Genomic DNA, 13,298 nt, shown 5'->3' on the forward strand with positions numbered 1-13,298 from the left:
AATAAACAAACCCAGACACCTCGTCAAAACAAAAACAAACATGGCTGTTCTTCCCACATAACACAGTTCACAAGGCCAACCTTCCCTGTACTGTAGTGGTAGTGGTTACCTTATAAGGCCTCCCCTTTTTCTGCCATCGGAAAAAGGGAGCTAAAGCATTTAGGTGTCTTAACCGCGGCCTAAAGTGCTAACAAGGGCTTAGTGAGGTAAATGTTGAAAGAGGTTTAGCCTCCCAACGCTTAATGCAGGACTCTCCTGGGAGTAATTACTGTGAAGCGCCTGGTCCGGCCGGTGCGTAGTTGGATGAGGAGATCACCCCAATGTCAGGAAATAGGGGAGGGGGGGTGCTTAACTCGGGAGATAAAGCCAGGCTAATAGAGTTGAGGCAAAGCGGTATTTAACGTTTTTTTTTTTGGTTAAGGCCGTTAGTTAGCCGTTAGCTGCTGACACAGGACAGGGGTGTGGCTGATTGGCTGGTCACCACTTATCAGAGGTGTCAAGCTAGGCTGCTATACCAAGGCCCTGAGGAATCCATCAGCATCATATCCTGTGAACTCCTGACCTGAAGATACAGTGTAGCTTTAAGGTTTTTTATTTCGTTTAACTTCTCGTTCTGTCTACTCCGTTGGGACAAGTCAGTCACAAGCTTTTCTCATTGGCAGGAACTTGAAGGTGAGTCAAAATGAAATTACCTCTGTCCTCTCCCCCTCACTCTCTCTCTCTCTGTTACTCTTCAACCTTCTTCTCCCTATTCCCACTCTCTCATTCATTCTTCATTCCGTGCGTTTCAAAAGCTGAACACTCAAATAAGATGTTATTAAATTGAATAATGCAAAGAGCACAGATCTGTAAAATATATATATATATACAGTGGAACTCCTTAGAATTTGCTGAAGGTTCATTTAAAAAAGTTATTAGACGATTTCCGTTTAGTAAACAATTTATGTGAAGCACATGATGGACATGTGTTTGGAACACATGTTGGATGATGTGATTTCCTATCTAATTGAAATATTATGTTTATTCTGCTCATGCCCATTGGTTCATCCACACTGAACAAATAGTGTATGTTAAAACCACATGCACGTAAATTGCATATATATATATATATATATATATGTATTCTATCTACGTATACTCTACATATTTTTAAGTGTATGTATTCACCAAATACACACTGTGAAATGCATTTTACAGTAGTTGCAATCAATCAATTTGTATTCACAAAAGTTGTTCCTTAAAGGGATAGTTCAGTGATTTATTCAAATTCGGGGTTAAAAAAAAGAAGCTAATTTTAGCATTTGTTGACGATGTTTAGTCTAACTGTGGATAACTCCCTCCCCAAAAAGTGTGGATTGCAGTCACTCCTTGTCTATAGACAGGGTTGGGAAGGTTACTCATATCATCTTTTTCATTAAAGGCTAAACTGATCCTAGTTCAGCACCAGGGTTGGGTAGGTTTCTCATCTTATTCATTAGGATCTTAAAGGCTAAACTGATCCTAGTTCAGCACCAGGGTTGGGTAGGTTTCTCATCTTATTCATTAAGATCTTAAAGGCTAAACTGATCCTAGTTCAGCACCAGGGTTGGATAGGTTACTTTCTAAATGTTATCCGTTTCAGTTACCCGTCTAAAATGATAATCAGTAATATAACTTTTGGATTACCCAAACTCAGCAACCTAATCTTTTTACTTTCATTTACTTTTTGGATTACTTTCCTCATTAGAACAAGACAAAAAAGGATCTATCAAACGCATTTGGTGTGTCATCATAGTGGTCTCTGATTGGTGGTCATCATTTGGTGTGTCATCATTGTGGTCTCTGATTGGTGGTCATCATTTGGTGTGTCATCATAGTGGTCTCTGACTTGTGATCAGACTCGCTTAGGTAGGAACAAACTTAAACTTGCGTCTTTTTTTCAATGCTGATTGTCATTGAGAAAATGGAAAGGTGTCATAATGTTTTTTTTCTCTCCCTCAAACATAATTTCTGAATTTAAAAGTAATCATAGAACCAATCCATTTGTTTTTCAAAAGTATTTGTAATCTGATTACAATATTTTTGTTTGTAGTGTAACTGATTAGTAACGGGGTTTTTTTGTAACTAGATAACATGTCATTCTTTACTCCCCAACCCAGTCTATAGTCTACTTTCAGGGTAAGGAAATAAATATAAATCATGTCAAATATGATGAACTATCTCTTTAACTTTTTGTCTGTTGTGTTATTTTATTTTATTTATGTAAAATATTTAGGTAATGATGCCGTGAACTATGCAGTTGTAGGTAGCACGGACAGTTAAAAACAAATATATATATATTTACTTTTTTTAAAAAACTTTACCTCTCAAACCTGGTCTGTACTCACATGTGCTCATCTAATTAAATCAAAATCGAATTAAAATATCAACCTCATCGATATCTAAACCTCGGGTTCATTCAAACATGCTAACAACGTGTTGATGGTCTCAGCAAAAATATGTCTAGCATTTGTTTGTCACTTAAGGGGATTATAAACGTTCCAGACGATGCTTCTGTCTTGTCTGATATGACCTCCCCAAATGCAAGGCTTCATGTAAGTCGTCAGCAATTTTCATTTAATTCATTCTTGTAATGAGATTAGCCCGGGCAGCCGCAAATCCAGGCACCCGGAGCTCTAGTCTTAGATACAGGCTTCCACTTGTCACATGCAGGCCAAAACTCCAGTTCCTGTGTGCAAACATGTCAGATCAAATCTCACTGTTCGAAAACCTCAAGTTTTTAAGGTTTTTAAACATTTACATGTTTATCCAAATGAATGGCATTACTTTAGTGGCTTGATTTCAAATGTACCATAGAATCAGCTACAGTAGGAGCTTAGTTAGTAAGTCAGTTAGTGAGGATTGATTAACTGGGTGTCATTTAGTCTAATGTTTAGGACTCCATCTATCTAAAGGTCATCTATTACATTTTGGAGGTGACGATAATAGTTCAATATTTGAGTTAACTATCCCTTCAAAATACGCAATGTGGTCATTTGATTGACTTTAGTATATTCCGTAACACTTTACTTGACACCCAGCATCATAACATGTTATGACCCATATATTTACACCTATTGTGACATATATTGTGTTATTTTATGGCTGGTTATGACACCTACATAAGACAGACAAAACCCCCACAAAACCTACCACACAAGGCAAAACATTCCATTACACCATAGCCTACGTGTCAACAGTATGTTTATGTTTTATCATTTTTGGGAGAAACAACCCATATTAAATTATCGTTGTAATTGCGCACACATTGATATCACACATACATCCACCGTAATGCTCTGTTGCTGATGACTGGGATGAATGCAGGAGCAGATTTCAGGAGCAGGACAAGACACCCTCTTTTTGACTCATGACTGATATATATATATATATATATATATTTTTTTTACCTTTATTTTACTAGGCAAGTCAGTTAAGAACAAATTCTTATAAGGCCCTTACTTGATAGGCCTATCTGGCTTATACAGTGGGGCAAAAAAGGATTTAGTCAGCCACCAATTGTGCAAGTTCTCCCACTTAAAAAGATGAGAGAGGCCTGTAATTGTCATCATAGGTACACTTCAACTGTTCAAACAGGTGCCATTAATACAGGTAACGAGTGGAGGACAGAGGAGCCTCTTAAAGAAGGTCTGTCAGAGCCAGAAATCTTGCTTGTTTGTAGGTGACCAAATACTTATTTTCCACCATAATTTGCAAATAAATTCATTAAAAATCCTACAATGTCATTTTCTGGATTTTTTTTCTCATTTTGTCTGTCATAGTTGAAGTGTACCTACGATGAAAATTACAGGCCTCTCTCATCTTTTTAAGTGGGAGAACTTGCACAATTGGTGGCTGACTAAATACTTTTTTGCCCCTTTGTATGATTATGATGTTCATAAAGGGTATTTTCTGAGTCTAAGTAAAGTGACACAGGATTGTCATAATGCTTCATGACAATGTCATAAGGTGAATTTCTACAAGTTATTTAAAATATGATTAATTACAACATACAATAAAGGATTTATGAAACAAACTTTCAAATGAAAGCAAAATTCTAGGCAGGGAAAAACTAATTTGAAAAATATGAGTTTTGACACTCTTGTTTAGCCATAAAATTGGTATTGGTATTGTATAAGGGCCCCCATTAGCCACTGCAAAAGCATCAGCTACTCTTCCTGGGGTCCACATGAACATGACATCATACATAGTACGGAACATTATTAGTGAAATGCATAATTTCAAAACGTTACATATCAGTACATACACACAATATCTAGGTCTAATACATAATGCAGTGCAATTTCAAAACAAGATATATAAAATGGCTGTGTCTCTTCACAGCCCACTTTGTGCAGTTAGTTGTTCTTTTATCTGATTTTTGAAACTGGTTTTATCACTAGCTTGAGTTACCTGTGGTGGCAGAGAGTTCCATGTAGTAATGAGTTTCCCAGCCTCTGTTCTGGACCTGGGGACTGTGAAGAGACCTCTGGTTGCATGTCTATTGTTGTACAGATGCGTGTCTGAACTGTGTGCCAGCTGCTTGAACAAACAGTTTGTTACCTTCAACACATTAATACCTCGCATAAAGACCAATAGTGATACAGTCAATGTCTCCTCAACTTTGAGCCAGGAGAGACTGACATGCATGGTACTGACACTTTCCCTCCGTGTACATCTAAGTGCAATATGTGCTGCTTTCTTCTGGACCAACTGATTGGCTGATTCTGGACCAACTAACAGGCTGATTGGTCGGCTGTTTGAACCATTTCAAGGGTGCTCTGCTATTCTTGGGTAGCGGAATGACCTTTGCCCCCCTCCACATCTGAGGGCGCACATCGTCTTCTAGGCTTAAATTGTATTCCGCTACCAACCTCAGCAATGTACCATCCTTATTTATAGATAGCAACAATTATTTCACCTCTTCCACACCCACTTTGTAGAACTCAAAACTACAGTGCTTGTCTTTCATTGTTTGGTCCATTGTGCATGAAATATGAAGGCTCAGAATTTGTTGTTTGACCAACAAATATTTTTCACATCTTTAACATTGGAGTCATTGTAAAAAAAACTCTTGTATATAATATTAATTATAATCGTTTAAACACAATTTTAGGTCCGGTCTTTGGAACATTGTTTTTTCTAGTTAAGGCTTTAATGATCGCTACATCTGATGGGTGTGGATACTGCTCTAGAGCAGATTTCTGTAACGTTAGTAAAGATGTGATCAATACAAGTGGATGATTTAGTTCCCGTTCTGTTTGTAAATACCCTGGTGGGTTGACTGAAAACCTGAACCAGATTACAACAGGCATTTTACTGAATTGTACAGTAGTTGCTCAGCTGTATGGCAAGTCCTAGTGTGTGCTGCAATAGGGGCCAGGCCTCTCTGGCTTCCCTCGGACTCTTCTTGGTTCAAGTTCATACAAGCCCTACTCTTCCTGTAAAAGATTAATTACTGAGTACAAGCTGTTTTTCCAGCTGAGCGCTATACCTCAAAGACTAGTGTCCCCTCTTCTGACTGGTGGTTCAGTGATAATAGTAGGGATAGGCTTGAATGTACAGTAGTCTGTTGTTTTCGTAGCGTTGGTTTGGTCACTAACCGGGTGAGTTTTCATTTATTTATACATGCATAGACATACTTATACTCATAGACATACTCACTTTACCTCTACCTACGTGTACAAATGACCTGGACTAACCAGTACCCCTGCACATTGACTCGGTACCGGTACCCCCTGTATATAGCCTCGTTATTGTTATTGTTACTTTTTAAAAACGTTTGTTTATTTAGTAAATATTTTCTTAACTTTATTTTCTTATAAATGCATTGTTGGGTTAAGGGCTTGTAAGTAAGCATTTCACGGTAAGGTCTACTACACCTGTTGTATTCGGCTCATGTGACAAATAAAATGGGATTTCATTTATACTGACATTCAGACAGGCAAAATGACACTATGATGCAATAGATTTTTCCTTACACTCACATTATGGAGACATTTTACACGCAAACTCTTTACACACAATATACTGTACTCAACACAGATCCCCCCCACCCCCAAAAAAACACTTATGTAAATTTACATTCAGGCTACCTGAGGAGGACAGATAAAACCTTGAGCCGTCCATGTATTAATCCACTATGGTGTATGTCATATTTTTAAATGTTCTCTTCTTACCTCTATCCATCCCTTTTGTATATTTGCTGAATGTACTAGATGAAAGATAAAAGGTTGTGTGGAGAGTGACATTGGTAGCAGGGACCAGGGTGACCATGCTTGCGTGTGGCGCCACAAATTTCCCCATAAACCAATTTCCCTCCACCAGATTTATCCCCCAAGGTGTTTTCAGGACATCTCAAGGGGCTGATGGAGGCTAATAAGATTATCACTCAAGGTGTATTGTCTGGTGTGCTTACAGGCAAGGTTTGCTGAGGTAAAACTCCTAAACGCCCGGATTACCTCCAACACATCCCTTTAAAGTGCTGTATAGTCAGGATTTAGCTAATCGGATAGTGGGGGGAGGGAGGGCCAGGTTGGAAGACACACGGGTCAGCAGATGTTCTCGGGGCCTGGCAGACTCGATGGGACTAACAGGAGGATTAGATGGGTCTGTGAGGGAACTTTAGGGGACTGTGGGGTAGTACGGTAAACCACTGACTGGGGATAAAGGCTGCTAACGGTTAGGGATAGGCTGGATCTTATCGGGGGGATTATTTAGGCAAGTATATTTTGTCAGGGGTGTGTTGTCATAGGTTACCCCATAGGTGTATCTAGACACACACACACACATGCATGCACACACACACACACACACACACACACACACCATAAAGGAGAGATACCCAGTCATTTCAGTAACGCCATGACCACAGTTATTTCAGAGCCACCTCTGACATAATATTTTCCTGTAGTATGGGTTAAAAAAGTCCATGTTTTATGGATATAAATCTACAGCCCATACTGGTCCTGGATTAAAGCACTTGTCTGTTCAGTGTTATATTTATTCATTAGATGCTAATCACATAGCAATGATATGCGGTGTGTGTGTGTGTGTGTGTGTGTGTGTGTGTGTGTGTGTGTGTGTGTGTGTGTGTGTGTGTGTGTGTGTGTGTGTGTGTGTGTGTGTGTGTGTGTGTGTGTGTGTGTGTGTGTGTGTGTGTGTGTGTGTGTGAAAAAAAAAATGTTCCTTTCTGCTCTGAGGTGAATCTAGAGTCTAGACAGTATTCCTCAATCCTCAATATAGCTTTGGTTGCTCAACTGAAACTTCATTGTCAACTTTTGACAACAGTTTCTTTTTTTATATCTCAATGTCATCAGTCTTGTCTCTCTCTCTCTCTCTCTCTCCCTTAACAGACCATTGATGAAAACATGCTTAGCAATGATTAGCAATCCTCACATGTCTATTAAGTGTACTAGTTATGGTAGTATTGTAACGTAAGGGTTTATTGATGGACTGTACACACGTGATCACTGACGAGTAGTAGCCTAATCTATTCTGAGTCCTGAGGACTTATGTTGCATCCCTCTTGGGCTATAACTTAGTTAATTGGGCTAACACGGTCTTGAGTCACACCAACCACCCATGTTTGATATCTATCTGTTCAGTTACATCAGCACACAGTAACTGTGTGCCATCATTTTAATCATAGAGGGCCTTTCAATGTATAGGTCATGGTTGCCTCCTAGTGGTGAAATATGAAAATGACAAGCAATTTAAAGAAGGTTGCTAAAAGGGGACTTAACTAATTAACACTAATCTGCTCAACACCACTTAACATTTTTTTATACTGGGCACGTGCGGTCTTTCCTGGACCAGGTATATGTAAGCAAGGTTCCTTCCTTCTTAAAGGACCAATTAGATTAAAACAAGTACTTGAAAACAGACTAAATCACTGTTAGCTAACCATCTGAGGGACCAATCAGCAATATCCCAGGGACCAATGCTGATCCACGGGCCACAGGTTGACAAACACTGGTCTTAAATACTAATCTCCTCATCTCGGTTCCACAGAGAGGCAGTTTTCTAGAGGTCAGAGGTCAGGCCATGACCCCGAGGGAGCAGCTGAGAAAGATGTCAGCGATGGGGGAGCAGGGGGCTCTAGATGAGAAACACTGGTACCGCCTGGTCAATGGCATGTCTGCTGGAGGTAAGGCTGATCCACCTGGCTTGAATCTGCATGTCTCTGTTAGCCTGCTGAGTTAAAGTCCTAGGTATTAGCTCGTTCATCCTTGCCTAGAGAATTCCCTCAAACTAACCAAGAGCATTCATACTCCTCCATACCTTAGAACCAGGAGCTTTTCACTGACCTACGTAATTGCTGGGGCCCAGAACTTTAGCTGATCAGGTCACATAGTCAGTGGAAACTTTGGGCCCTAGTTTTGTATCGACTTCTAAGTGGCGTGACACATCCACCATCGAAGGCTAGGTATTTCAGAAGGTTAGGTATTTCACTAGTCCTGCATGTTGGAGCTCGAAGCCTAAGATTTTCACTGTACCCTGCAATCACACCTGCAACCCTGTACATGTGACTGTTAAACACTCTGAATCTGAATCGTGTTGCGTTGTGTTTCGTCGCAGAGCTACGTCAGCGGCAGGAGATGATGATGAGAAACCAGATGACCATGACTCCACAGATTCTGGCCCAGGGACAGCAAAGGTTACAGGGGGTGCCCACCCAGTTTGAGCCCCGCTTCATGGAAAGAGAGCTAGCTCCTCCCTCTGAGATGGTATCTTCTGAGGTCAGGCAGATGCACATGGGGGGTCACCTCGGTCCGCCCATGCCCCCACACCCTGGGATACCTGGCAGGGGCTTCCCTGGAGCTGGCTATAGCTTCATGCCCTCAGAGCCCATGGAGACAGTTGCCCGGCGACAGGAGCTCATCCACAAGCAGAACATCGCCAGGTACGGTCTGACATTGATCTGCAGCTGCATGTTACAGGACATGTCAAAGTACACGTCATGGACTCTAGGGCTTTGGAAATCATAGTCCTCCCTTTTACGGGCCCCTTCATCTTAATACCAAGAGCCTGTTTCATGCACTACATTACAGAACAGTTGGCAGATATGATTTGATTAAATACAGAGCCCATACACAGAGCCCATGTGACCTACAAATGTGTATTGTTATATATATATATATATATATATGTAGTGTTCGTTTATGTCTGATTGTTGTATTGTGATATCTAACTGGTGTGTGTTGTTGTGTTGGTTTGTGTTGTTACGTCTGAGTGGTTTATTGTTACGTCTGATTGGTTTATTGTTATGTCTGATTGGTGTGTTACGTCTGATTGGTGTGTTACGTCTGATTGGTGTGTTACGTCTGATTGGTGTGTTACGTCTGATTGGTGTGTTACGTCTGATTGGTGTGTTATGTCTGATTGGTGTGTTACGTCTGATTGGTTTATTGTTATGTCTGATTGGTGTGTTACGTCTGATTGGTGTGTTACGTCTGATTGGTGTGTTATGTCTGATTGGTGTGTTATGTCTGATTGGTGTGTTACGTCTGATTGGTGTGTTACGTCTGATTGGTGTGTTATGTCTGATTGGTGTGTTATGTCTGATTGGTGTGTTACGTCTGATTGGTGTGTTACGTCTGATTGGTGTGTTACGTCTGATTGGTGTGTTATGTCTGATTGGTGTGTTATGTCTGATTGGTGTGTTACGTCTGATTGGTGTGTTACGTCTGATTGGTGTGTTACGTCTGATTGGTGTGTTATGTCTGATTGGTGTGTTACGTCTGATTGGTGTGTTATGTCTGATTGGTGTGTTACGTCTGATTGGTGTGTTATGTCTGATTGGTGTGTTACGTCTGATTGGTGTGTTACGTCTGATTGGTGTGTTACGTCTGATTGGTGTGTTACGTCTGATTGGTTTATTGTTATGTCTGATTGGTTTATTGTTATGTCTGATTGGTGTATTGTTACGTCTAACTGGTTTGTATTGGTTGTTTTTTCAGGATGGAGATGAATGCCATCCTCCATCAGAAGGAGATGGAGAATGCACATCAGAAGGGTCTGATGGGTATGGAGGCGCCCATGATGTACCAGTCCAATGCCATGGCGTTCCGAGGGCGCCAACGCCTCCCAGACGGCCACGACGTCTTCGTCCACCGCACCACCCTGGAGGAAATGCAGGCCAACAGCCTTCTGATGTCCTCCAGCCCCTATCCACCAATCAGCACGCTGCAGAGGGAGAGGAGCCGCAGGGTCGGTCGCAGGGCAACTAATCACAAGAGCACAGAGAGCCACGCGTCGGGCCCGAAGGGCCAATCAGAAGACAAAAGCGTGGAGCAGAGTCCCGGCGGTGCCTCGGGAGAGGAGAAAGAGGCGGAGGGGAAAATGGACATGGGAGGGGAGGCGGCCAGCAAACAACATCAAACCAAAATGGACGCACAGCTCTCGGCGGGCAGCAGGAAGAGCTACAAGGAGGAGGAGCAGGGCCTGCGCAAGGCCTGCATAAACAGTCAAGATGGCTGCCCTGACGTTACCAACTGCAACAGTGGCGCCAGCGACAAAGACATGCCTGGCCAATGCTCTGCGTTCCAGTATCCCTCCGCCAGTGGGCCTATCCCAGGCATGCCTTACATGTTCCCTCATGGTGGGTCTACTTTCTACAGTCTTATTTTGATCAAAACTCTCAGGGGTTTGTGCTGCTGTCTTTGATTTGTATCATTTATTTGACCAAGGATAGATGTGAGCCGTATGTGTGTTGTTTTGATCAGGGCACCCCAATCTCTTTCTCAACGGAGAAGATATGTCCTCTATCCAAGACCTCAGGAAGTGGACAGTGGACGACGTTTACAACTTCATCAACAACATACCCAGCTGCTCTGAATATGCTCAGGTTGGTGTCTTTTCCTGGTCATCATCAAAACAGTAGAGTGAATTCCTGCTTACAAAAATCAATAACAACAGAATTCAAATCTGCCAGGACTGTCGCTGTTGTTTCTTAACAGTTTGCACCCTCCCCCGAGACAGTCCCACTTTGCAGGTTTGAATTCTGTTGTTGGTGATTTTTGTAAACAGAAAGTTGCCTCGCTGTATATAGTGTCATACTGCTGCACCTGCCTTTTAAAGGATGTTCTTCTAACCGGTTAAACGTTCCTGTATCCCTCCTCCTCATATTACCTGATTATTCCCTGCAGACGTTCAAGGACCACGTGATAGATGGGGAAACGTTGCCGCTCCTGACAGAAGAACATCTACTGGACACCATGGGACTGAAGCTGGGCCCTGCACTCAAGATACGATCACAGGTAGACAAACCATCAAACAAATTCGGACAGCAGACCAAAAGATTTTCAAGTGCTGTCTATTTCATTTTCAATGGGAGTAAATATTTTGCAAACCATTTTCGGGGAAAAAAAGTATTGATGCACATAGTTTCAGCACATTGTTTATTATAATACCTTTTGGCATCTCTATCTCTGTCCCACCCAGGTGTCTCGACGGCTAGGCAGCATGTTTTATATGATGAACCTCCCGCTCGCCGCCGCCGCCGCTCTGCAGGCTGCCCCTGAGAAGGCAGGAGGAGGCCGATCGTCAGAGATCAGCTCCCCCGTTAACTGTAACAGTGTGGAGATGATGGGCAGCCCGTGCACCAGAGACCCAGAGGGCCTGAAACCAACCGACTCCCTCCCAGAGATTGACAACCCCTCTCCCCCGTTGGCCAGCAGTGGAACTGCCTGAGGCATCAGTGTGTGGGAGAAGAGTCGTCAGCCAGTGGCTCAGATCCAAGTCGACCACTAGCCCCTACCACATACATATAGACACATACCCTCTAAGGACTTCATGTAGATTTTTAAGCATTGGATGGGTATAAGTGATATAGTAACAGCTGCATCTTGCCCTCTGATTGGCTAGATGGAATTGTTGCTGTGTTGGATACACCTGTCCAACTTTCAGAAGTGCACAGGGAGTAGGAAATAGGGTTCGATTAGGATTTCAGCAAGCGTTTCAGCCCAAAGAGCTGCTTTTAAGCTGCTAACCATTTCCGTCAGGCAATGGTGTTCAGTTTTCTAGTGTGTGCCCTGCAGTGTTTAAACTGCTAGGTGTATGATGGCATTTTTGTATGTATTTAGTTACAGTTGAAATGTTTGGTACTGTTTTTCCACCATGTTTCAGATTCAAGATGGAGGCATTAAACCCCAAGCCGTTAGAAATATAGATGGCTTGATGAAGAATGGGAAGAACACTGAATATACACATGACCTCTGTGTTTGGGGAGAAAATAAACTGTATTATGTAAATATTAATGCATTTATTGTGTTTTTGTAGCATAATGCTTTCCAATGAATATGTGTGATATTATCAGTTTTAATGAATATAAATGATTGATTTTAACGTCACAATGTAGCCTATCAAATCACAGGTTTTTTTTATCAGTTTTCTATGTTTTCTGGTTCAGTTTTGAAACATTTGTAATGTAGTAATGTACACTGAACATCAATCATATAAATAATGTATATGTCGATAGCTACACTTTATCTGAATTTGTACAGTTGGCACTCATCCAGTTTATCTGCATTCAGGGGCGGACTGGGACCAGAAATCGGCCCTGGCATTTCTAAAACACAGGCCTATCTTTTACCTTGAGGCCCCCCGATTATTAGCCAGATAATGATCAAGTTAGACAGGCCCACTGGGCACTTTTTTTTAATCAGCCCATCTGCCCGAAATGCCAGAGGGCCAGTCCACCTGTGTACATTAGAATGAACACCCCTGACCCATTTGAGCACATTAGAATGAACACCCTTGACCCATTAGAGCATATTAGAATGAACACCCATGACCCATTAGAGCACATTAGAATGAACACCCTTGACCCATTGGAGCACATTAGAATGAACACCCTTGACCCATTGGAGCACATTAGAATGAACACCCTTGACCCATTAGAGCACATTAGAATGAACACCCTTGACCCATTGGAGCACATTAGAATGAACACCCTTGACCCATTAGAGCACATTAGAATGAACACCCTTGACCCATTGGAGCACATTAGAATGAACATCCTTGACCCATTAGAGCACATTAGAATGAACACACCCATTGACCCATTAGAGCACATTAGAATGAACACCCTTGACCCATTGGAGCACATTAGAATGAACACCCTTGACCCCCATTTGAGCACATTAGAATGAACACCCTTGACCCATTAGAGCACATTAGAATGAACACCCTTGACCCATTGGAGCACATTAGAATGAACACCCTTGACCCATTGGAGCACATTAGAATGAACACCCTTGACCCATTAGAGCACATTA

General features: G+C 41.9%; 1 protein-coding gene across 2 annotated transcripts; it reads left to right on the plus strand.

The window, feature by feature from the left end:
• The first annotated feature begins 341 nt into the window (after positions 1-341).
• Positions 342-12,415, plus strand: samd7 (sterile alpha motif domain containing 7). Of its 2 annotated transcripts, none has more exons than XM_035738924.1 (7): positions 342-672; positions 8,032-8,167; positions 8,599-8,923; positions 9,981-10,621; positions 10,746-10,867; positions 11,169-11,279; positions 11,464-12,415. In XM_035738924.1, exons 2-7 carry the CDS (start codon positions 8,065-8,067, stop codon positions 11,710-11,712), a joined length of 1,551 nt encoding a protein of 516 aa, XP_035594817.1. In that variant the 5' UTR covers positions 342-672; positions 8,032-8,064; the 3' UTR covers positions 11,713-12,415. The 2 variants fall into 2 exon arrangements, with proteins under 2 accessions (XP_035594817.1, XP_035594816.1); XM_035738923.1 differs by lacking the exon at positions 342-672 and adding an exon at positions 5,499-5,624.
• Positions 12,416-13,298: the final 883 nt, after the last annotated feature.

The sequence above is a fragment of the Oncorhynchus keta genome, chromosome 15 (genome assembly GCF_023373465.1).
Source record: "Oncorhynchus keta strain PuntledgeMale-10-30-2019 chromosome 15, Oket_V2, whole genome shotgun sequence".
NCBI lineage: Eukaryota > Metazoa > Chordata > Actinopteri > Salmoniformes > Salmonidae > Oncorhynchus > Oncorhynchus keta.